The sequence below is a fragment of the Nicotiana tomentosiformis genome, chromosome 3 (assembly GCF_000390325.3).
Source record: "Nicotiana tomentosiformis chromosome 3, ASM39032v3, whole genome shotgun sequence".
Taxonomy (NCBI): domain Eukaryota; kingdom Viridiplantae; phylum Streptophyta; class Magnoliopsida; order Solanales; family Solanaceae; genus Nicotiana; species Nicotiana tomentosiformis.
This window is the reverse complement of record NC_090814.1, coordinates 105176136-105202864: the sequence shown is the minus strand read 5'-3', so window position 1 is coordinate 105202864 and position 26729 is coordinate 105176136. Positions and strand designations below refer to the sequence as shown.

Below are 26729 nucleotides of genomic sequence, written 5' to 3'. Positions count from 1 at the left end.
TATAATAATAATTTCAAATAAAGATAAGCAGTTATGAAAAGATAGCATGACAATAGAGGAGGTAAAAAAAATCTTCAGTTAAGTCAAATAAGAGTCCAATAGGCAATAAGAGTGAATCATGAAAGCAATTAATTCTAATTAAAGCATGTAGAGGTGAAACTAGTAAATAGGAACTTAATCATATCAAGAACAACGTCATACTCGGTGAATATAAGGACCTAAGAATCCAAAAAGGCCAACTTTTCACAAATAAGTCCGAGCACACACTCGTCACCTCGCATGCATGGACTACAAATCAACATAGAAGACTCAAATCCTAAGGGAAAAATCCCCCACACAAGGTTAGGCCAGATACTTACCTCGAACCAAGCTCAAACAGTCCGTAAGAATGTCCTTTCCTCAATTATCCGACTCCGAATGGCCCAAATCTAGCCAAACACAATTGCATAACATGAATACAACAATAATAAACTTATCTAATCAATGAAATCAATATTTAATAAAAATTCTGAAATTCGCCCTAAAAAGTCGACCCGGGCCCACGTCTCGGAATTGGGTAAAAGTCACAAAATACGAACACCCATTCACTCGCGAGTTCACTCGTACCAAAATTATCCAAATCCGATATCTAAATCCCAATCAAAGCTCAAAACTCTTAGTTGAAGAACTTCTTCCCATTTTTCCTAAATTTTCAATCCAAACCCGAAACTAAATGGAGAAAACAACTATGGATTAATGGAAAACAACTAAAAACGAATTAGGAATCATTACCCCAAAGTTTTCTCTGAAAAACCCTTAAAAATCGCCAAATTCCGAGCTCTCAAGTCCAAAAACGAAGAATGAAACCAAACCCTCGGATTTCTCTTTTCTGCCCAGGCGTGACCGCACCTGCGCATAAATAGCCGCATCTGCGCGACCACAAGTACGCGTGTCCAACCGCACCTGTGCTTCCTTTCGCTTCTGCGTGCCAAAAATCTGCTTCTGCGGAGCCGCTGATGCGCACAATTTCTCCGCACCTGCGGAGACTGTCAAGTCCAGCTCTTCTCGCACCTGCGCCTCAATCTTCGCATCTGCGGGCATCGCAGATGCGTAATTTTCCTCGCATTTGCAGCCCCTGGCACTCCTCCATTTTTCCGCTTCTGCGCTTGCCTCTCCGCACGTGCGCTCTCGCGCCTGCGGTCTCTTCTTCACAGGTGTGGAAATACCAAAAGCTTGAAGACTTAACAGTAACACAAATCAAACTTTTAATCCGTTAAGCACCCGAAACTTACCCGAGGCCCCCGGGACCTCAACCAAACATACCAACCAATCCTAATACACCATACAAACTTAGTCGAGCCTTAAAGTCACATCAAACAACGTCAAAACCACGAATCGCACCATGAATCGAACTTATAAATTTTAAATCTTTCAACTTCTAAAACTCATGCCGAAACCTATCAAATCAACCCGGAATGACGTCAAATTTTGCAGGCAAGTCCCAAATAACATAACGGAGCTGTTCCAACTCTCGGAATCACTTTCCGGCCCCGATATCAAAAAGTCCACTTCCGGTCCAAATCTCCAAAAATTCGACTTTCGCCATTTCAAGCCTAAATCAGCTACAGACCTTGGATTTACAGTCCGGACATGCTCCTAAGTCCAAAATACCCAACGGAGCTAATGGAACCAACGAAACTCCATTCCGGAGTCGTCTTCACATAGTTCTGACTATGGTCAAAATTCTAAAACTTAAGCTTCTGTTTTAGGGACTAAGTGTCCCAAATCACTCTGAATCATCCGGTAACTGAATTCAACCACGCACGCAAGTCAATACACATAATATGAAGCTGCTCAGGGTCTTATGCCGCCGAACGAGACTTAAGTTTTCAAAACGACCGGCCGGGTCGTTACATCCTTCCCCTCTTAAACAAACGTTCGTCCTCGAACGTGCTAAGATCGCCTCGAAGTTTTCGAATTCACTGAAAGTACATATCCAACATACACCCGCGGGCGACTCCACGTCACCCCAATCCACATAAGCCTGACAACACCATCCCAACTGTAATTCATCCTTTCTGCCAACACCGATAAGCCTTAGAGTCAAAATTCTCACCTTTAATTTATCTTCAAAAGACCCGATTCTAAATCCATAACCGGTATCAGTCTCAACCAGCTGTAGCAACTCATGCCTACACTCACAAGGTACGACCACATAACAAGACACACTACACATAGGCCCATAATAACATTTTTTATCACAATAGCTGCCCGTAATCAAAAACCATCAATGGCAATTAGCCTCATATCCGTTAGAACCCTGTTCAAACCTCCACAACACTGACAACGATGCAAGAAAACACGAAGACCTCTTAACTATATACTCGAATCAACAAGTCACAACTAACACCACCGGGCACACACCCCGCAAGCTAAAACTCGAGAAGCGCAGAATGAAAATGACTGAATATGTAAAGAGAAACACATAAGGGAAATATCAAACAAGCCCGACAGACACAACTCTCTAACAGTATCATACTAAGAATCAATTCAAAAGGAAAAATCAAAGTACATGAACAAATCATAAGGATCTCATCCTGGTATAACCTTCCACCGCGGCACGCAGCCCGGCTCAAACATATCAAATCACATGGAATCGTGAGGGTTTCGCCCTCAACTCTGAATCACAAGTCGAATACACATCATAGCAATATAAATCTTCCACTAACTCAATTCTTCCAATAAAATCTAAACACTTGCTAAATTCTCACCCTGGTAGAGTATCAAATCACAAATTATAACCAAATTTACTCAGGAATCACATCAAACCTACCATAATGGACAACGTGAATTCACTTATAGTCTCATAACTTTCAATAATTAATAGAAATAAATGATAGACACGGCTATCACTCATAGAAACTCCCAACGGGGTAAACATTTAAACATAATACTAAGTCATGAACTCACCCATAGGTGGGACAACAAATAGGGGAACCCGCCCCGATAAGCAGAACCGAATCAAAATACGAACGGTGCCTCTCTGTAACAAATAAAAAGCATACATGTATGACATCATCTGGCGCAGTGGCCTCAAGCTTACTATACAAAACACATCAACGGGTCGGGCCTTCCCCTCTTGGGCACCCTCTACTCGACTAAATACTCCGCTGTGACACACCTGTCCGGAGTCTAGGACAATCTCTCACCTTGTGGCTGGTATCTCCATACTTAAAGCAACCTCTCTGCTGACGTGGCTGTAGGAACTATGCGGTACGGGTACTCTGAGACCCATGAGCACCTGAAGCACTGTGCGAAGCATGAAGTGCAAACTGAATTGGCTGACCCACAAAACCTCTACCATGTCGTACCCTGCCTCCAAAATAAGGACCAGTAGATCTCTCCGGTCTATGAGGCCTCATTACCTCCCTGTCCTCTCTCTCCTGATATCGCATGTACTCTCTCTCGTGGCCTCGACTATCTTCTCTCTGCCGGTCCCACATGCCCTCTACTCGGCAGGCGATCCCTACCACCTGCTGAAACGAAACATCTGACTCTAACTCCTGAGCCATGTTGAACTGAATATCATGTCTGAGTCCCTCAATGAATCTACGGACACGCTCTCTAACTGTGGCGACCAAAGTAGGTGCATGCCTGGCCAAATCACTGAATCTCACGGCATACTCTGACACTGACATAGTACCCTGGCGCAGCTGCTCAAACTCCGCGCGCCATGCATCTCGAATGTACTGAGGTACAAACTCTCTGAGGAACATCTCTAAAAACTGAACCCATGTAAGTGAAGCTAACTCGGCCGGGCTACCCAACTCATATGCCCGCCACCACTGGTAGGCCACTCCCCTAGGCTGGAACGTAGTAAAAGCAACCCCGCTCGTCTCCACAATACCCATAGTACGGAGAATGTGGTGACACTCCTCCAGAAAACCCTGTGCACTCTCTGAAGCCAAACCACTAAATGTAGGAGGGTCATATTTCTTGAACCTTGCAAGTCTAAGCTGCTCTTCCTCAGATGCTGCTGCCCTAACCACGGGCTGAACTGGAACCACAGGTTGTGTCGCCACGATACCTGGAACCTGCCCAACATGCACTCGCTGCACTGGGGTGTGGGCTGCGGGAGTCTGGGTTCCTCCCCCGGTATGTGAAGTAGCTGGTACAACCGGAATCAACCCCGCCTGAGCCAATGCGCCAAACATACTCAGGAACTGTGCTAAGGTCTCCTGAAGTCCGGGGATAACAATAGGCGCCTCCGGTACCTGCTCCCCAACTGGAACTACTGGCGTCTCCTCAGGTGCTCTAGCTGCGACACGTACTCCTCGTCGACCTTTGCCTCTGCCTCTGCCTCTAGCGATACCTGCTCCGGGAGCAGCGTCGTCGATAACTGCAGCTCGTGTCCTCACCATCTGTGAGAGAATGGAATGATAAAAGTTCAAACTCTGAGATCAATAAGCTCGCACGATAGGAATGAAAGAAGTGCAATTGTCCTAATAGTTCCGTAGCCTCTCGAAGATAAGTACAGACGTCTCCGTACCGACCCTCAAGACTCTACTAAACTCGCTTATGACTCGTAGCACCTATGAACCTAAAGCTCTGATACCAACTTATCACGACCCAATTTTCCCTCCGTTGGGTATCGTGATGGCCCCTAGTCTTAGGGACTAGGTAAGCCTAACAATAATTAAAACAACAACATTATTTAAATAGAATCTCTTAAAATTCCCAAAACCGGTAGTACAAGTCATAAGATCTATAGAGTGTTTGCTAGAAAACTTCTAAATATAACTGTCCTGAAATAAGAATAAACAGTGTAAAACAAAAACTGGAAGGTGACTCTGAAGCCTGCGAACGCAGCAGCAGGTTTACCTTGAGTCTCCACAGCAACAGTCCACACAGCTAGCTAACGAACAAGTACCTAGATCTGCAAAAAATATGCAGAAGAGTAGCATGAGAATACCACAGCGGTGCCCAGTAAGTATCAAGACTAACCTCGGTGGAGTAGTGACGAGGAACAGTCAAGACACCCACTGGTCTAATAAACTGAACAGATATAAGTACATGAATAACAGAAGTATGATGTCTACATAAAGATTATGCAATATGGCTCACAATATAGTAATGGCATTAAAGCAAGAAATAACAAGTATCAGCGGAATATCATGAAAATGACGCAGACAAAGTGAATGGAACATAACCTAAATCCGGAATCACGAATACAACAAGGACAAGTAATAACTCAGTAATTACAACTGCTTTTACACCAAGTTTTAGTCAACAACTCCACGAGGTACCGAACCTCGGACAAATCACAACTCACGGGTCCTAATACCTGAACTCCAACACTTAGCATCATGTGCCATCATAACATCTCATAACCGCACTGATGACTCACGTGCCAATAGAGCCATTCTCACATAGAAGGCAAGTAAACAAGGGTGAGCATCTATGCTCAACAATATCAAGAACACCTCTTATCTGATAAGAGTGCTTAACTACGTGTATGCTTGTGCAAGTGTCCTACCATAGTCCATATCAGCAAATAAGCATAAGGAAAAAGAACGGACAACACGTAGAATATTTTCTCACAGCTTTCACAAGATAAAGCTCGCATAGGTATGTATACCCCTTCACAAATATCAACAACAAGAATGCCCCCAGGCCACAAATCATCACAAATCAATCCCTAACACAGCCTACCTTGTCTCGCCACATGTGCAATAGTAACATAAATGCCCGCCTTGTCTCGCCACACGTGCATAATAATGTTCCCACCTTGTCTCGCCACATGCGCAACCCACACACACATATATATATATATATATATATATATATATATATATATATATATATATATATCTCACCTTGTCATGCCGCATATGTAAATATCAATAGTAACAATAGCACGGAAGAAACCGCGTGCCACCCCATAACAACAACCGCACGGTAGAAACCTCGTGCATCATAATAATAACAACCGCACGGCAGAAATCTCGTGCATCATCACAACAAATACAACAACAATGGCAATAATACAAAGTACGACGAGTAAATCAACTCAAGAACTTTTAAATCACAGGAAAATGTGAGATCAAATCACAAGGAATAACCACAGTCTGAAATGCTAGGCGTAAAGCGAATAACTCAACAAAGGAAAAACTAAGGTGTAGCAATGAATCCCACAATATACACTTCATCAACAGTGAAGCTAACACGAATCCAATAATGCCAAATAAAACAAGTCGACTAAGATATAGGATATCTAAACTTCTTTTAAGGTTGAGAAAATTACGAAGGATATTCAACAATTCAATTAAGGATAACAGCGGAAAAATAATCATAACCTCAATTAAGACTAAATAAATTATAAGATGATATAATAATAATTTCAAATAAAGATAAGCAGTTATGAAAAGATAGCATGACAATAGAGGAGCATGACAATAGATGAGGTAAAAAAAATCTTTAGTTAAATCAAATAAGAGTCCAATAGGCAATAAGAGTGAATCCTGAAAGCAATTAATTCTAATTAAAGCATGTAGAGGTGAAACTAGTAAATAGGAACTTAATAATATCAAGAACAACTTCATAATTAGTGAATATAAGGACCTAAGAATCCTAAAAGGCCAACTTTTCACAAATAAGTCCGAGCACGCACTCGTCACCTCGCGTGCATGGATTACAAATCAACATAGAAGACTCAAATCCTAAGGGGAAAATCCCCCACACAAGGTTAGACCAGATACTTACCTCGAATCAAGCTCAAACAGTCCGTAAGAATGTCCTTTTCTCAATTATCCGACTCGGAATGCCCCAAATCTAGCCAAACACAATTGCATAACATGAATACAACAATAATAAACTTATCTAATCAATGAAATCAATATTTAATAAAAATTCCGAAATTCTCCCTAAAAAGTCGATTTGGGCCCACGTCTCGAAATCGGGTAAAAGTCATAAAATACGAACACACATTCACTCGCGAGTTCACTCGTACCAAAACTATCCAAATCCAATGTCTAAATCCCAATCAAAACTCAAAACTCTTAGTTGAAGAACTTCTTCCCATTTTTCCTAAATTTTCAATCCAAACCCGAAACTAAATGGAGAAAACAACTATGGATTAATGGAAAACAACCAAAAACAAATTAGGAATTATTACCCCAAAGTTTCCTCTGAAAAACCCTCGAAAAATCGCCAAATTCCGAGCTCTGAAGTCCAAAAACGAAGAATGAAACCAAACCCTCGGATTTCTCTTTTCTGCCCAGGCGTGACCGCACCTGCGCATAAATAGCCGTATCTGCGCGACCGCAAGTGCGCGTGTCCAACCTCACCTGCGCTTCCTCTTGCTTCTGCGAAGCCGCTGATACGCACAATTTCTCCGCACCTGCGGAGACTGTCAAGTCTAGCTCTTCTCGCACCTGCGCCTCAATCTTCACATCTTCGGGCATCACAGATGCAGAATTTTCCTCGTACCTGCGGCCCCCTGGCACTCCTCCATTTTTCCTCTTCTGCGCTTGCCTCTCCGCACGTGCGCTCTCGCACCTGCGGTCTCTTCTTCGCAGGTGCAAAAATACCAGAAGCCTGAAGACTTAGCAGTAACACAACTCAAACTTTTAATCCGTTAAGCACCCGAAACTCACCCGAGGCCCCTGGGACCTCAACCAAACATACCAACCAATCCTAATACACCATACGAACTTAGTCGAGCCTTAAAGTCACATCAAACAACGTCGAAACCACGAATCGCACCATGAATCAAACTTATAAATTTCAAATCTTTCAACTTCTAAAACTCGTGCCGAAACCTATCAAATCAATCCGGAATGACGTCAAATTTTGCAGGCAAGTCCCAAATAACATAACGGAGTTGTTCCAACTCTCGGAATCGCTTTCCGACCCCGATATCAAAAGGTCCACTTCCGATCCAAATCTCCAAAAATTTAACTTTCGCCATTTCAAGCCTAAATCAGCTACAGACCTCGGATTTACAGTCCGGACACGCTCCTAAGTCCAAAATTACCCAACGGAGCTAATGAAACCGACAGAACTCCATTCCGGAGTCATCTTCATATAGTTCCGACTACAATCAAAATTCTAAGACTTAAGCTTCCGTTTTAGGGACTAAGTGTCCCAAATCACTATGAATCATCCGGTAACTGAATTCAACCACGCACGCAAGTCAATACACATAATATGAAGCTGCTCAGGGTCTTATGCCACCGAACGAGACTTAAGTTCTCAAAACGACAGGCCGGGTCGTTACAATTAAAAAGATAATTATTATTGAAATATATATAAAGTTTTAAAAATTGAAATTTCAAAATAGAAATATTTTTTGAAAGATAATATCACACCAAATAAGAGTTCAAGTCGTAGTATATGAGTCACGTCATAATCAAAGAATCGTTTATATTTTTTCGAATTGTTTGTTGACACAGACAAAGTTAGGAAAAACCTCTGAAATTATTTCAATATTGAACCTTGGACATATAAGAGTTCCGAATCTTGTCAACCTTTGTGCTTTGCCATAAATATGAGTTATTATTTCGCTTTGTGGCTATTTTTAGGTTCCAATGACAATAGTGCTAAAATAAAATTATCACTACGAGATTTAAGAAAATGTTAGTCTTTTTTTATGTAGTGTTTCTTAATTAATATCTAATGATTATCTATAATTATTTAGAAGGTTTAAATTTTAAGATTATACATATAATTCAAATAACTCAGATATTTAACATGATTAATGTCAAATATTTAAATGGAGTCATACTGGAAAAAATAATTCACTGGCTAAAGAATTTTTTAAATTTTTAGATAGTCATCTAAAATGAGTTTTGAATTAAGGATAATATTTTCACTTGCATTATTATAAAAATAATTATTATTAAAAATTAAAGTTTTAGAAACTGAAATTTTTAAAAAAAAATATTTTTTAAGAGATATCAACACACCAAATAAGAGTTCAAGTAGTAGTAACAGAGTCAAGTCGTATCCAAAGAGTCATTCATAGTCTCAACATTTGATTGTTTTGCTATAAATATGAGTTATTATTTTACTTTCTGACTATTTTTAGGATCCAATGACACCGGCGAGAATGATATCAAAAAAGAAAAATAGAAGAAATGATAAAAAAATTTTATGTAGTATTTTTATTAATATTCAATGATTATCTATATTTACCGAGAAAGTTTAAATTTTAAGTTATTTACATATAATCCAAATAACTTAAATATTTGACATGATTAGTGTTCGCGCATCCGCGCGAGTGCTAATACTAGTTGAGAAGAAAATAACAAGGAGAAAAGCCTTGATGATCTAATGAAATTAGAATTATATGGGATTTACTTCCACCCTTCATCTCGTGGCATAAGAAAATAAAAGAGATTATAGTCATCAGTAGGGGTGGCAATTTGAGCTCAAACCCATTTGATCCGTTCAAGCCGCTCAAGGTTTGGTTGGTCATTGACCCTCCCCTTGTTGAACTCAGCCCACTTTGACCCAACCCATTTCAGCTTATCTAAAGTTGGGCTAATTTTTAGCTCAAATTGATCAATGAGTAACTTTATTAAAATATCTTAAAAATTATTTTTTTTGTTTAATATATTATATATGACCAAAGTCTTATTTGATAATTAAATAATTAATCAAAAAATAATACATATTAATTAAAGCTCGTTAAGAGTTGCGCGAGTTGGGCAATGACCTAATTTTTAGCCCAACTTAACTCAATCAATCTCAACTCAAGTTACTTTTGGACGGATCATTTATTGACTCAGCAATTTTGACCCGCTTAAAATCAATCCAGCCCACCCATTTGACACTCCATCGTGTATAGTAATGAAAATTATGAAATTATAGATAAAATTGAATGCGCACAAGAAATAAATAAAGGCACCTATAATGTAATTATGAACCTTTAAAGGAGCTCATACAACTATCAGAAACTTTTTGAGCCTAAATGGAAATATTCTTTCTTTCTGAACTCCAATTTCTATTTCACGCTTTTCCTCTAAGCCCCCCAAAAGAAAACGAAAATCACCTCCAAGTCCACGACCCTATTGCTTCATTTCATTTCTCATCCATTCTCGAGCTCGCAAAATCCCTTTCTCTCAAGTCTCACACACACAGAAGCTGCTCCAAAATCTGAAATGGCGACACTAGGTAGGTTATCGAGAAGAGTCATAGCAACAACTCTCTCCGGCCACCTCCGCTGCCACCAGAATCACAATCTCATCCGCCGCTCGCTGGCGACGGAGGCTCAGGCGGCAATAAAGGAATCTCCGGATCGAGTGAAGTGGGACTACAGAGGACAGAGGAAGATCATTCCACTTGGCCAGTGGGCCCCGAAAGTCGCCGTCGATGCCTACGTGGCACCGAATGTGGTCCTTGCTGGACAGGTGACAGTATACGACGGCGCGTCCGTCTGGAACGGCGCCGTCCTTCGAGGAGATCTCAATAAGATTACAATAGGGTTCTGCTCTAGCATTCAGGAAAAGTGTGTGGTTCACGCTGCTTGGTCTTCTCCTACAGGTAAATTTACGCTATTTGTCGATAAGATTTGAGTTTATATTTCATCACAATGAGCTTATTATGCTGATTAAATTGATGTCTTATTTCCAATTTATTTGAAATTTTGTTTATTTTACGGAATTTCAGTATTTCATTGCTTAGGTGAAGTTAATCTGTTGGATATTGATAGTTGAGTTACATGTTTTGCGAGAAAATTAGTAGTGTGTAAAGGTACTTTAACTATGTTGCTGAGAACAAATTGTATTTAGAAGGATTTTGGAACTTAGTGAGGAATGTTGCCTTTGAGTCTGAATGATGTTTCATGTTCTAAAGTCAAATGTCTACGTGAACTTATGGAATCTGGAAACCTTGTTGAATGTTCATTGATTAGGACCTTACAATCGAAGCAGTCCATCCTGTCGGAAGCTTTCCAAAACATAGAAAGCTTGTAAGTCAAGTGAACAATTGAATCATAGTTTTGGTAGTTGGTTCAATTAGGGACAAGTGTTGCACTCTTTATCTATCTTGTCTTTTCCACAAAAGAGGGGAACTTCCCTGAAATAAAACTGACCAGACAACGCGGTGCAACTGATATTTCTAATGCACAAAAAGTATACTGTAGATCCCAAAGTATGCTAATTGCAGCAAGACAACATAAGCCCCTATATCCAATGTTTTGAAGTGAAACTGAAAATTTTCAAGGGTTCGGGGCTCTAAGCAAGAAGTGAGAAGCAAAATGTACACGTTATTGAAGTGAAGTGGTTTCCAAAATGAAGGAGGATTAGGGGAAGAAGGTCGTTGCAGGAAATGTAACTTCGATGCTCTAGAAAATTGAAGATGTGCTCTAGTGGGATGCCATTTATGTGCTGGAGGATAAGGTCATCGCAGTAAAGTTCTAGAGAAAATGCAACTTCAAATAACTAAGAAGAGGAGTAGGAGAGGCCGGTTTTGAAGCCCTAGTTTTGGTAATATTTAGTCGGATTTTTTATTTCTTTTTGCTTCTGATGCAAGTGCTAGATAACACAGAAGTGCACATGTCTTGCTCTGTTGTTATCGCTTCAGCCCTAATAGCAGTTTAATCTCACTTTGCCTCACTTCGACTCTCAGAATCAAGCGGGCCTTGACTTTGAATGAGAACACAACTTTCTTAGTGATTTACAATGTTGAATAGAAAAATCCTCAGGAAAATAAGGAAACTATCAGTAAGAACTATTGATTGCTTGTTACTTTTCACAAGATCAGCATATTACTAGCGGGAAGTGAGTCATTATGAATACATATACAGAAGTAAGCGAAGTTCAGTGTTTAAGCAGGAACACGATCTAAAATGTGGGACGGTAAATGCTCTCGAAAGCGTGTTTGTCATATATATTCTACAATGATAAGTTATTTTGACAAAAAATATGGTTGGAAATTAGGATTTTTTTGTTTACACCTATAAAAATGTTTCTCTAAATGTTATGCCAAAACAGTAAGCATATATATTAGTGGTGTCTGGACAAGTTTACGCGCACCTCGACTAATTCCACAGGATACCTGCCACCTCCCATCAGGTATCCCCAAGGCTTGGACGGATTGGAAGAAATCACCTAGTGCTTTTGCCTCTGTTGAAATTTGAACCTGAGACCTCAAGATTCTCAACCCATTTCATTGACCACTAGGTCACACCCTTGGGTGGATCACTAATATATTTTTACCTTGGCAGTAGTTGATTTTAATTTGCTTATTAAGTCTCAGTTGCCTGCTCATGGGCTTCAATATGAGGGATTTGTAGAATTTGTGAAGGGGTTATGGAAACTTTAGAAAGACCTCGAATAGATCTGACCTAAGAATTGTGGAAGTCAAAATGGTTAATTACATAAACTTTGATTCAGGTTTTAGCATGCTATACCTATAGCCACCTGCTGCCTGAAACATTGTAACCTCTCTCTTTTCAGGACTTTGTCTAACGACTATGTTTCAATCCACAAGCAGACAGATTTGCCTTTCGATAAAATACTTCTTTTTTATTTGGGTAACAAACAAATACATTTTCTTAGTATTTGCTTATGAATTTAATCCTTCCATGACGTTTTATCTCTTCTAACTGAATCCACTGTTCTCTAAAAAGAAGAAATAATAATTAAGCAAGCAATGAATAGCCTTCTTAGGTTCAAATCACAGTGGGGGCAAAAAGTACCCGATGATTTCTTCCTTTCTGCCTAAACATTACCGGGACAAAGTTACCCGGTACTTGCGCTGGTGGGAAGTAGCAGGTACCCGGTGAAACGGTCGAGGTGGGCGTAAGCTGGTACGGACACCATCATCATTCTAAAAGAAAAAGAAATTAATCAATCAATTGCATCTCAAGTCCAAAGTCCAAACTATTTGGGTTGGTTGATGAACTCTCTACATCCATTCTGTTCTAATTGAGCTCGTTTCATTCCAATACTAGTAATTATTTTATCTTGTAAGGTAAATTAGAGTGCTCCAAAAATAGAGCTTATGTAAATCTCACGCTTATCTTTATGTTTACATAGAAGTGTTCCTTACCCAAAAAAAAGTGTACTTAGAAGTGTATAGCCAGACTAAAAAGACTGATGACAAATACTGAACCTAATGTGAATGTGATGACAGTAACTAATCTGTAATCCTGTCTAGTTGGTCAAAAATATAAAGAAATGTAAATCTCAAACATATAATTATGAAGAAACAAGTAATAGTCAAGCTGAGAAGAAAGAGAAATAAAGACTGAGCAATTCCATGGGGAAAGATCCCATATGGTGAGTTGCAAACTGCAAAGGGAAGAGAAAGACGGCCTAAGACTCTTTGGTAGGAGGAAAAAGTATGACTATGAGGTAAAGAGGGTCTAAGGCTCTTTGCTAGAAAAAATAAGAGGTAGCCATGAAGGAGATTGTAGTGACTTGGAGGAAGGAGAATTTAAATAACAAATTATAAAATATAGGGACGTCTGATTCAAATTCTAGGTAAAGATTATTGTTTTTCTAGTTTTTTATCGGTGATTATTGTTTTTCTAATAAAAAAAATAAAAGAAGAAGAATCCGATTTTTGGCATACGCAATTCAGTTTATTATGTGGTAGGTGGGTGGGGGCTGTGGGATGCTGTATCCTCAAAGGGGGTAACATAACTTATGCAGACATGCCTCTAATATTCATGTTTTATGCTGCTGGTTGATGTAATGAGTAACCACTGAAATCTTGGCACTGGTGCATAGTTCATCCTACTATAGAATAAAACTGAAGAAAATGACTGCTGCCTCTCACTGTAACATTGAAATGACAAAACTACCCAAAGAATTATAAAGAAATGACAGCAACAACAGTGTGTTTGAATGACGTATCACATTTTCTGTTAGCAACTTAAATAATATCTGAAAGAATGCAGTATTGAAGTTCGGACTTTGGTCTTCCCCTTGAAGGCAGATCCAAATTTTCTTGGGATTTTGCTGATTATGTTCTTATACAACTGCTACGTTATTTAAAACTTGAAACAGTTATCACGTTCTTAATGTTATGTGGTTTAGAATTGATTTAACACTTTAAAGGACCAATTTTAGTTTATGCCTGGTAAGTTATGAAAGAGGTTATGGATTTGCTATGAAGTTTGATGAAAATATTTAGGGATAGGAAGAATGATCTTCAGATGATATTCAGTGACCTAGAGAATCCATATGATTAGAGTGTCGAGAGAAGTCCTTTACTAGGTATTTCTTGGAGCATTCTGAGGTGACCAAACCTCTATCAGTCCTATCCTCAAGTAGGTTGATTTCTTTTTCCTAGTCCAACTAAGATTTGCAGCTAAGCAGAATGATATATTATCTATCTTTATCTGTTCCTAGCCGATCAAGGTGCATTTTCTTTGGAAAATACTTGTATGTGACACTTCAATTTTTGCTGTTCGTTTAACAGGGCTGCCAGCAGAAACATTAGTAGACAGGTATGTTACAGTTGGTGCATACAGTCTGTTGCGATCCTGCACAATTGAGCCTGAATGCATTATTGGCCAGCACTCTATCCTTATGGAAGGTTCATTGGTGGAGACTAACTCTATTCTTGAAGCTGGGTCGGTGCTCCCACCTGGGAGGAGGATTCCAAGTGGTGAACTCTGGGCAGGGAATCCCGCAAGGTTTGTCAGGACCTTGACCCATGAAGAGATAAAAGAGATACCAAGGCTTTCTACTGCAATAAATGATCTGGCCAATGCTCACCACTCAGAATTTCTGCCTTACTCCACCGTATATTTGGAAGTTGAGAAGCTTAAGAAGTCTTTTGGAATTTCAATTTAGAATTTTTGTTTGATTGATTGTGCTTGTTGGGAGGTTTTCTTCGGAGAAATAAGAAAATTGTAAGACTCTTTAAGTGAAACTTAGAGTCTCTTGTTTTTCATGTGATTCTACAATCCGATAAGTGAATGTTTGTTCTCTGTTCAAGGATTTTCTTCTGACACTCGGATGTATTTGGTCATCAATACATGTTATGCTTTCCAGAAGCCTGTATATGCTTTGACTTTTCCTGTACCAAATTAGATGAAGAACTATAGGTAACCACATCAGTGTGTAAAGTCCTCTGGGCTGCTCTGGTAATAGCATCGGACCTTGAATGGGCTCATGAGCGAGTCGTGAGCATTGTGGTTTTGCGTGTAAGCATAAGAAGTTCAATCTGTCGGTTGTTACTCCAAATTTGGAGGGGAAGGAAATCAGGAATATGAAATGTAGTAATATATGATTTTTACAAGTCGAAATCTATTTTTCGGGTATCTTGTATTGATCTACTTGTGTGAATGGTCATTTTTTCTCTACTGATGATGCTTAAGATTTGTTTCGAAGTGTTACTAGGCATTACTTTTTGACGAAATGCTAGCAAATTAACATCATCGGATTTTAAATTAGCACGATCTAATTCACAAATTTCACCCAACTCCTCTAACATTACTATATTTTTTACAGTAGTAGGATCACTAAAATAATTAAGTGATCATCAGATGGAAGCCGGCAGAGGCAATGTGCCTTTTATTCCAAGTTCAAGACCATAGAAAAAACGCTTGTGAATGTGCAAGGGTCAAATACCATCTTTTCCAATTAATTTCTTTGGGCCACATTTGTTGCAGGTGGATACGAGTTCTGCACAGAAAGGGACAAAAGAATTAGGTGAGCATATTTATTCTTATTTTTTTGTTTAAAAGGTTAGGGAATCATTAGTTTCTCTATGTCTTTTTAGCCCATATAATCACCAATCAGAAAAAGAATTCCAATGATTATATATAGAACAGGCCATCAACTAGATATTCTTGCTAGTATAATAGGTCGTACGAACTAATAATTGTGAAGCAATTAAACAATTTGCTTCCACATTTCTTGTTGAGTTGTTATGTACAGCCAACGAACACTACCAGATCCAATGTGATCCTTGTTTGGTTATCTTAAAGTCTACATTTTCAATAGCATTGTACAAGGGATACGATAATATTTTATATCAATGTTGGTGATTGAATTCCATTTTATATGCAACAATTGAACAAGTCTACATATAAGGCTAAAGTAGAGAGAATATGATAAAAATAGCACGGGCTAGTCAGTTTTCGGACTGGTAATTGAAAAATAGCCAGCGTTTGCAAAGTCATTGAAAAATAGCCACTATTTTGCTGCAACACGGAAAGTTCCAGCATAATATACTAGAGATTGGAGCACCCGTATATGAACTTCCAGCATATTATGCGGGACCAGTATATTATGCTGAAAGTTCACATGTAAAAAATTCGAACTCCAGTATATTATGCTAGAATATTTTTCGGATTTTAAACAGTGTTTTCGTTCAGATTTATCTTTACATGAAAAGTGGCTAAATTTCGATTACTTTTGAAACTGTGGGTATTTTTCAATTACCACTTGTAAATTTGGCTATTTTTTAATTTCACCACAATTGTTTTTTGGGGGGTAAAATCTAAGGTAAAATAGAATAAGAGATTAGTCATATTCCTTTTCCTTTATTCGAAAACGTGATTCCACCACTGTTTAAACCATATTTGTGAGTGTGGTTATACAGAATTTAGGGAGAGAAAAAAATACATATTTAAGCAAAATATACGATCTATTATAATGACATAATGGTGATGGCGTATTGACAACTATGAAAAAGCACATTTATAAATGAAAATTAGGTTAGGTTAGCAACAAGTTGACAAATGATTAAAAAGCAATCTTTGTAAATGCAAACAGAAATATAATTGAGGGAGAGGGGACCTATTTTTGTGACATTTTAGGTGTTTATCATCAACCACTACGTATGTCGTGGAAAGCTCATTTGACTTAATCTTATGTTTTTTTTACTATAAATTCCAATAATACTATTTTTCTTTCTTATTAGTTATTCCCTTTTCTCCTCTCTAAATTAGGGTTACATCATTTTCTACCATAAACATGCCGGCTATTAGAAATATTGCAACAACAAGCTCTTAGTTTTTGATGATCTACAACATATGAAGTGGAAAGGTAAATTAAAAATCTCTTATTCTTTTTTATTTTTCTCTTTGTATTTAGCAGCATATGTAAAGCTTGTAGAATGATGTTGGAATGACTCAATCAAATCAAATTCCCCAAACATTTTGTGTCATTTAATTTGATTGAGCCGTGCCAATATCATCTTAGCCTCTTCTACCCTTTTTGTGTTATCTTTTCTTTCCATTTCTTTGACAAAAATGGTGAAGCTTATGCTGATCCTGATCAAGTAAAAAGATAATGTTTTGTTTACATATATTGTCTCTAATCTCTAATAGAACAAAGAATATTTCAAGATGTCAATGGGGTTTTACCTTCTTGTCATTTTTTTCTTCAAATATTGGACAAATAATTTTCAGTAGTTTTTCTTTTCCCGTACCACTAATATTAGTATCACTTCTGTATTTTCTTATTTTTTGATTTCTATCACCGCCTATTATTTTTTATTTCGGTTATCTTATTTTCTTGTTGTTGTTACTGTTTCTTTTTCCATGGCTTCTATACTACCATATTTCTTTTTCATGACTGCTGTGATTATGATTTTCTTGAGCCACGAGTCTATCGGAAACAACTTATCCATCTTCGCAATGTAGGGGTAAGGTCTGTCTATACACTATCCTCAGCAGACCCCACTTGTGGGATATCACTGGGTATGTTGTTAATGTAGTTTGATGTTCATATTGTAGATGATATTATTGGGATAACATTTGAGATTGCATGGATTATAATGTTACGTAAACTTAGTCTGGCATTCTGATATGAAATTTGTAGCTTAAAAGTGACATGAAATATGAGGAAAATTGTTCTTGTACCATAACAATTAAATTTTTCCTTTTCAAGAAACTATATAGGAGTATGATTCTTAGCATATCATGGAACAATAACACCTCGTAATTTAGGATGTGAAGAGAACTTTTTAGTTGGATAAGTTTTTTATGTTCTAGTGTAGTAAAGTTAAATGTATCAATTAACATTGTTTGTAGTGTCTAAGTTGGGGCACAGAAAATGATTATGATACCCTAAGACTATTTTGTATGGAGTATAACATTTGTTAAATTTTTTTGTAATTTTGTTTTTTGGTATTTGGTTGTCTAAAACTGTTATTTAATACAACTTGTTTATGTCATACGCACAGAAACAACTTATATCTTTTTTAAGCATAAACTATTAGCACGTAAAAATTGGTATTAAACTTATTGATTATTACCGAACAAATCGATATGCATCCTAATGTCCCATATTCGCACTTCACCAACTTCACATTTTGGAAACGTAGCAGGGAAAAAGAAAAATAAAGCTTCATCCAGTGATTCATTATATATGCTTCTTACTTCTTAGGATGTAATAACAAATATTTAATCATAATCCTTTTTTGCTGCTTAAAATGTTAATAACCGTTGATATGTTACAGACAATGAAGTCGTGTTAAATTTAAGGCATTCTGGACAGTAAATTACACGCATTCTTCTTGTATTCAACATTGATTTGAGTCTGATTCGAAGAAAGCTTGAATAAATGCTACTAATCAGGTTTTCGTGCATTCTCTTAAGTCAGCTTCTTAGGTTCCTATTTGCATTCAACTTTTTCTTGTTGGTTTCTCTTGGAGTGATTCAAGCGCTCTTAACCGGAAATAACATTAAAAAAAAAGAAGTAAAAACGTACCATAGTAGATTTATGATTTGCCTGATTTGCCCTCCGTCAAACTATTTATAAAGCATATTAGATACAGGGGCGGACCCACATAAGGTCAAAAGGGTTCAAATGAATCCGCTTCCTTAAAAATTTTGATATTTTACATAAGTTAAATTCCGTAAAATGAGAATATATGAACCCATTTTATATAAGTCCATCCAGTTGAAAAAGTGGTCTAGCGGGTTCGAGGTTAACTAAAGTGTCTCGAGTTCGAAACCTAATGGTAGCGTTTTTAGTTTTGTTCCTGTGTGCATATTAAGTGCACGTGCATGTCCCTTTAATGCCAAAGGGCCTAATAAATAGCTTGCATTGTTAGGTAATTCTTTTTTTAAACGAATAGCCAGCTACTTTATTCCCTTAAGTGTGCTTTTATTTTCTTTTATCTCTATTTTATTTTCTATATGATCCTCTAATGAAATCCAATAAGAATTAATCTCCGGTCTATTTAACTTCAATAGATGAAATCTTACAGTATTTTTTGCTAAAATATGCAAGTGCATATCTTGAAATTATTTGTATTGTGTTAGTTCATATTAAACTAGGTTATCTTAAATTGTTTATTTTTATTACAATTAAATTGTTAGTTCACTTTATAAGCTATCTTCTCTTATAGTTACTAGTTTATTTTAAGTTATAACTCTTTATTTTCTGTTGTCCTATTATTTTTCTAAATTAATAACTTTGTTATTTTTAATTTATTAGAGTTTAATAAAACTCTAAAATCTAAATTGAGTAAATAGAATGTTTTTTTAAAGTTTAAATAAAAATATAAAACTAAGTAACTGTTAACATTTTTAGTTAAAGTAATTGGTTTTTGTTAAATGTTTTAAGTTTTGTGCCCTATTTGTTTTTTTTTTTAAAGAAGAACAGAATTCGGACCTCTTTTGTTTATTATTTAATTATTCATTTTTTTAAGATATCCTTATGAACCCAAACAAAAAAAAGCGCCACAAATCCCGCTTATCAGTACAACCCCTATCGTTGGTTAAGGTCGTTTTAAGTTGAACCGCTTGCGTAAAATTTTGGATCCGCCACTGATTAGATCAGGGGCGGAGCCAGCCTTTTGGCTATGAGTTCGGCCGAACCCAGTAGCTTTGGTCAAAACCTTATATTTGTCTTAAGAAATTCATTGAATATGCATAAATTATTAAGTTAGAACCCAGTAACTTAAAAGAACTTGAATTCTGAACCCATAAGTTTTAAATCCTGGCTCCGCCTCTGGATTAGATACTATAATTTTGCAAACGAGGTTTACATTAACTATGGATTTCCGGTTTCGTTCTCCGTCATAACATGATCATTATTTAACGATAAAGGTGTGGACGTCGAAAATCACGGTAAAACATTAGTGACTAGTCGAATGTATTCCTATGCCATACCAGTAGGTAGTAGTATTAATCTTGTACTCTCGTATTCTTAGATTAATCTTCGGAAACAACCTCTCTATCTTCACAAGACATTGGTAAGGTCCGCATATGCATTACCCTTCCCCGACCCACTCTAGGATTTGTGGTTGTTGTAAACGATGCTACAAACCAAAGGGCACCGGTAACGCTACCAAGTTTCAACATTTATTCGTCGGCTGTCCATTCTGTAGCAGTTTCATTTTTGGATTACTTTTACTGTTAAATTATCTGTTCCAGTATTCTTTTCTCTCGTAGATCTCTCCTTCAGCATTTTAAAATTCTTCTGTTTTTGTAGTCTTTTCTCTCGTGTAAAATTTGACACTTCGGCAAGCCAATAGTTTGTTTAACTCTCTAATAACATCGCTTTCAAAACTAGTAATAGCATATTTTAAAACTTGGAACTTCCAACAATATCATCAGAAAAATTACTCTTCGACATAAATTGCAACAGTCAACTTTACTCGGTGGAAACTTGAGTATGCTGAATAAGTCGTTTATTAAGAATATACATAATGGTGATGTTATAACATGTCTCATTCCAAGATGCTAATATAAAATTATGTCAAATTTGTCGAACCATTTTATTTTTATTTTCCTTTTGGTGATTCTCAAATCAATGACTGGCAGAAGAGATCATGTACAACTAATAATTAGAAGGGTTTGAGTAAAAGATTGGTATAAAAAACATGCAGTTCAGAACAACTTAGGCCATGAAGGCAGCATGAGGAGAGTAACTTAGCATGCCTAGAGATCTCGAGAGAATAGTGACAACTGAAAATGAGACAATATCCGCATGTTTCAGAATATTAGCCAACGCGAACCCTCAACTGATGGTATCAAGTGTCAAAAACATCATAAATTTTGCTAATCAGAACTCTAAGTTGAATGAATGTCCACAGGTTTAGCTGTAATTAGTCATATGGTTTACCTAAAAGATACCCCAGAAAGGTCAGCTTTCCTTAAAAGACGGTTTCTATCATTAAGTCAGACCATCCTCAGCTGTTGACATTCGATATATCTTCTATTATCCCTTTACCATCCATGGCATCAAAGAAGAAAAAGTTCTTAAGAGGATCTCCTTTGCCAGATATTGCTTTTATCACCTCCTGCAAAGGAAGAGAATTACAACACATTAGTAAAGAAGTCCAAAAGTTTTAGTCAACACAACAGTGGCATAATTACCTGTCCAAGAATTCCTCCCATGATTGCACAGACAGGAGGAAATTCGCTTCTACTTGCTATCAATCTTTGCAGAAGAGAATCTGGGATCTGAGATTCGTTTAAGCACTGTAATCAAGAGGAAATATAGGTTAGCAACCTAGAGGAAAGGAATGAAACTTATATACAAGAGCATATCAGATTCCGGGGATATACATGTGCCTCACAGAGTTCCTTTCTCAACTTCTGAACATTTTGAAGGTCATCAGCAGAAGTTTCTCCAGGATTCCGGCCCTCAAGCTCTTCAAACCTTTCTATAACTGCAACAGAGTTAGTGGTCAAGGAGTCAGGTGACAAGCCACATAAATAAATTATTCTTCCGCTCAAGCTATATATCAGAAGAACGTGTTATCAATTTGTCACCATTATTACTATTCAGATCACTAACAATAAGATCGTCATTGATATATTACACGTTCAGGCTGCCAAAATTTGGATTATGACCGGCAACTGCTATTAGTCAACAACATTCACTACAACTAAAAGACATTTTAGAAAAAGCATAAATAGTATACGGCGAGAAAGAAGTCAAGTACACAAAGTCATAAATTTCGGACAGTACCCAGTCAAGTTTCTCAAAAATATTCATGCTTGTCAATTATAATTAACAACATAGTATTTGAATAGCACGTGCAAGTCCTCTTTTCTGACAAGTCCTGGATGAGAATACTGCCTGCTGGAGAAAAACGTTTTCTATATGTATTTCCCAGAGGCGGGAGTAAGGGAGGGGGGACACGATTATGCTAACATTACTGCATGCTGGAGATTAACATTTCCTATAGGCCCACTTCTCAGATGTATATGATTGGTCCTTACTTTCTGTATTTCTGATCTATGGACAAGCAAAAGTTTTCAGAAATTAAGCAAATCATCATAGTTCTGACTCAGATAACTCTCCTTTATGGAATGCTGAATACCAAGTGACATTTAGCAAATCTCAGATAAGAAGTCGCTGTATTAGACAACCCATCACAATAGCTGCATAAGAATTTACAAGAAACAGAGCAATACAATTACCTCTCATTGCAAAGTATAGCTTTGACATCCTCTTGGGTAGAGATCTCCAGGGGACTGCAATGGCTTCCTGCAAATATTAATCTTAGGGCAATTGTGGCAATACTCAGCAACATAGGAAATAAGGAAACCCTATGGACTTAAAAAACGAGTAATGATGAAGTCAAGCTTTTCATTCGATATTTTTGTTAACGGGATATGAAAGGGATTCTTTAGTGCACATTTTGTTGTTAACGGGGTTCGAAAAGGATTCTTCATTGTGTAGAAAATATTATAGTGTAAGGTAATTTAGGTATTTGTCAGTACCTTTCGACAATATTATGACTTCAGAATTGCATGTAAATTTTATTCAAAAAGTTACTGCATTTCTGTCCTTGTTTATTGTTAGGAAGATTAATACCCAAAGAATTTCAAATCTAGATGCAACCAAATGTGTCTGAATTTAAACTAGAACTGGAAATGTGAACTATATCCGTGCTGAGACTGGTAATAAACAAATTGCCAAAGCTGTAATCGATGTCTGGGAATGGCTAGTACAGAAAAAGGCAATGACGGGAGACAGGTGCAAAAGAAACCACAGGAAGCAAGTTTTGATGATTCCTCAATGGCATTGACAACACATTCAGAAGGATGTGGTATGTAGGGAGATCATCTCTGTGCTTTGTATTCTAGTTAGTCTGAATCATAGACTTGCACAATATGGACAATCACTTAGGCAAATCGTCTACAATTAAAAGCTGCCATATACTTTTACAAGCTACACAAATACCACATACAAATTTAAGCTGACCATCAAGTACTTATAAATGCATTGAGACAAGGTAAAAAGTGATTTAAGAAATGAAAACACAAACATCAGGCTCTATCTTCAGAAGGTGAAACGTGCATGCTATAAGCTTGTGATACGAAATAAAATATCATTTGTTTGTTGAAACTACTATAATGTCTCCAATCTTTGATAGTCATGATATATTTTCTGCTAGACACATAGATGTTATAAACTTGAGTCGAAAAAATTTCTACGATTGACCTCAATGAGAATTTGTTTCAGTTTTGACTTTCAATTGGACTATGCTTTTGCTGACTAAAGACTTCAAAATTTATTTAACCTAAAAATATTTATCATAAATAGAAAGATATATATAACTTTAACAGTGGAACAAGTTAGCAAAATACTATTATGGCTAAATAAAAACAAATATTATTAGTTTATGCTTCAATGAAGTTATACCTCAAAACTTGGATACTGCAATGTGCATTCCATCGTCTCTTCATTTTTTTTCTGCAAAAGTAACAGAGAATTTACTGAAGGCCTTGAGGTCCACTTTCTTTTAATATGAAAAAGACATAGACCAAGTGGACATAGAGGGAAAAAAGATCAGTGACTCTACCTTAATCATTTAGGGGGGAAGATTACATTTAAGAGAGAAAAGGATATAATCCAGCAGAACAAAGAGAAATAAACAAAGAAATGAGTTGGTTATAACCTTACAATAGCTGTAATTCTGCAAGTCAACAAATATCTCACCACAGGAGTCTCGGCATTCTACACTGTAAAATGCAACACGCTTTGGCAACTTGTGACACTTAGCATTTACTGATTTCTGCAAAAGGAAACATAATCAAAACAACTATTGTCAGTATTTCCCGAAAGGTACCAGTTAGGAAGGAATCTGATAATTTTATTAAAGATTAGTTAAAACAGCATATAATGGAAGGATAATTTTACTTTCGTCAAAAGGGAGCAACAGCTAACAACAACAACATCAAACTTCTGAAAGAAATCAGCGTCAAAATTGAAGAGAGCGCCTGAAAAATATAGTATAAAAGTCACATGAGAAATTTCCAACAGCTTTGAAACAGAAAAATTGATTTTGACATTAAATAGACAAAGTTACTTAACACATAACGAAATGTCAAAAACAAGCACATCAGGAAGTCAAGCTAAAAAATAACATAATAACAAGCTTGCTGTATTATAGGATTTGCAATTATTGAATGAGTTATCTAACAGCTTAAAATGCACGTGTGTATTACAGCCTCATTCAGTGGTCAGCTTAAAGGAAAATCACTATTATAATGTAAGCAATTAGATGAATAACCAGACAGCTGAGGCAAAATTGGGAGAAAGTGAGAGTTTTCTGTGGCTGACATTGAGCTGATTTAGATTCAGGTGATTATGGCCGTTTGTCAAAAGATTCTAGAGCCTAAGTTTACAACACCACGTGACACGGAAATTTCCTGATGCACCACGGCAGCGAATCAAGAAATGCAAATGCTTATTCTGCAAAATAAGTAACAACTTTAAGAAGAAACCAATTCTTTTTTTGTGAGACATCCTAAGCTTTTCCCTTGAAACTGAGTATACTTATCAAAGTATCCTCCGCATTCTTTTTGACAGATGATGCTAGTGAAACTGTGATGCTGTGCTTAGTCATTTATAATTTCTTGTTTCCGTTTTAAATCCCCACCTTACTATGTTCCTTTCATCCTGCATTCAACTTGAGACTCCATTCGATGAGGCAAGCATGACATAAGAAGCAATGTCCAGATAAAGCAACAACAATGAAAATGCAAAATTTTGCATGAGATAGAGGAAAGAAGCAAACTAATAGTTCATCCAAAAAAAAAAAAACCTTTCTCTACAGCAACAGAAACTAGCAAACTAATAGTTCATCCAAAAAAAAAAAAAAACCTTTCTCTACAGCAACAGAAACCATAGGGTTGAAATCCTTCAATGAATCACAGCAAAGCTCAGCAACGGACTTCCCACGGAAAGCATTTTCATCAGGAGGAATTAAGAAATTAGCTAATAATAGTTCTTCTGTTACCAAGCGATCATCATTCAGCGTCAAACTACCTACTCCAGCTAAAACAATATTCTTGCAGAACTGGGAAAAGAAAGGTAAATAATTAAACAAAACATAGACAAACAAATAAGTTAGAACAAGTACAAGAAGCTACTCAAAATTAATTTTAGCAACTGGTACTCCAGATGTTCGATAGGAACATATCAAGGGGCCAATAATCATGACGTGTAATATTTATGAGCTTGGTGAATTATCATGTAATAGCCCAATTCAAAGAGACAATACTATAATTAGTGATTAATATGTTCTGTTGAGTGTTGCTGCGAAAAACACTGTGCCATAGTAAAAATATATTAACAATAAAAAGAGTTCAAAAAGTAGAAAAGCTACCTCAACACTAGTTCCTTTCAGTCCACTAACAAATACATGAGATTTGCTGAGCCTGAAGCAAACAACAAATAATACAGATTGAAATCCAAATCGAATAAATAGAGATGTTCTACTACTTATTTTCTTTATTTCCAAATAAAAAGCTGGTATACAAATTTATGTGTTTAAGTCGATGTATATTTTTTTCTTTTTTAATCAGTAAGTGGATGTACATGCTAAACAGCTATCTGTTCGTGACGCGTCATATTGATATTTACCTTCTCTGAGCATCAACACCCCAAACCCTAATTTGACGATCATAAATGGCAGTTTCCTGCTCCGTCAATTGTTCACCTTCTGTTCCCATTTGTCCCAATTGCAGCCTGAAAAAAAAAATAGCATTACTCAAGTATAAAGCAATAACAACAAATTATAACCTCAAAACCAAAGTCGAATCTGTTCAATGTAATTGCATAAAGAAGACGCGCAATAACAAATAGAAACTCCCCGACCCGCACCCAGCTCAAAAAACCTCCGGATCGGGTTCGTTTCTCGAAAGGAAAATTGGAAAAAAAGAAGACGACGAAGTAGTGGAAAGAGAGCATACACTCAACCACAGAAGAACTGAGCTTGTTTGCAGAAGAATATAGGGTTCTACTTCGCAGCGTCTCTATTTTCTTCTCTTTGGTTTTGCTTTCTGTTTGGTCAAATAGTGAAGTCAAAGTAAAACTGATTGAAAATTACTCCTCATATAAATGATGACTTCCATTTCAAGATTTAATTTTCCTAAACTTTGATATGAGAAAAGTTGTAAGCAATTTATTACTACTGCTTTTTTAGGAAATATAATTTTAAGAATAAAACTAATCTAGTGTTTTTTAATTTCAAAAAGTTGATGAAATTAATCCAAAAGCTTATGTTTCAAACTTCAAAATATTTTGAAGTTGAAAAATGTTTCAAGTTGATAAATTAATACTTATTTAAAATAATTTTTAAATATTATTTAAAATATTTGAGGCAAAATCTATAGTAAAACGCGATATTCTTCGATGGTGTCTTCTTAATTGATGTCATACTCTTTAAACTGCATTCTGTGCTGAGTCGGACTTGCGAAAAATATTTCATCATAATAAGCGGTTTTACGTTCGAGTCTTGAATATAGTAAAACTTTACCTGCATCAAATATTTATCCTAAATCATTTATCATGGTAAAGTGATAATTT

At 36.8% G+C, this 26729-nt stretch overlaps 2 protein-coding genes and 1 long non-coding RNA gene across 5 annotated transcripts; 2 read left to right on the top strand and 1 right to left on the bottom strand.

The window, feature by feature from the left end:
• Positions 1-10019: 10019 nt before the first annotated feature.
• Positions 10020-14992, top strand: LOC104116248 (gamma carbonic anhydrase-like 2, mitochondrial). The gene is made up of 2 exons (XM_009627062.4): positions 10020-10524; positions 14413-14992. Exons 1-2 carry the CDS (start codon positions 10143-10145, stop codon positions 14787-14789), a joined length of 759 nt encoding a protein of 252 aa, XP_009625357.1. The 5' UTR covers positions 10020-10142; the 3' UTR covers positions 14790-14992.
• A 1656-nt stretch (positions 14993-16648) lies between these two features.
• On the top strand, positions 16649-18036 carry LOC138908798 (uncharacterized). The gene is made up of 2 exons (XR_011415206.1): positions 16649-16991; positions 17591-18036. It is a non-coding gene; the product is annotated as an uncharacterized lncRNA (long non-coding RNA).
• Positions 18037-20873: 2837 nt separating this feature from the next.
• On the bottom strand, positions 20874-26267 carry LOC104116247 (SUMO-activating enzyme subunit 1B-1-like). 3 transcript variants are annotated; one of them, XM_009627059.4, is made up of 11 exons: positions 26114-26267; positions 25785-25889; positions 25528-25579; positions 25023-25218; positions 24057-24136; positions 23815-23931; positions 23559-23609; positions 22331-22397; positions 21470-21573; positions 21278-21382; positions 20874-21201 (listed from the first exon to the last, which is right to left on the bottom strand). In XM_009627059.4, exons 2-11 carry the CDS (start codon positions 25871-25873, stop codon positions 21091-21093), a joined length of 972 nt encoding a protein of 323 aa, XP_009625354.1. In that variant the 5' UTR covers positions 25874-25889; positions 26114-26267; the 3' UTR covers positions 20874-21090. The 3 variants fall into 3 exon arrangements, with proteins under 3 accessions (XP_009625354.1, XP_070053498.1, XP_009625356.1); XM_070197397.1 differs by having other exon boundaries at positions 26122-26216; XM_009627061.4 differs by lacking the exon at positions 26114-26267 and adding an exon at positions 26025-26107.
• Positions 26268-26729: the final 462 nt, after the last annotated feature.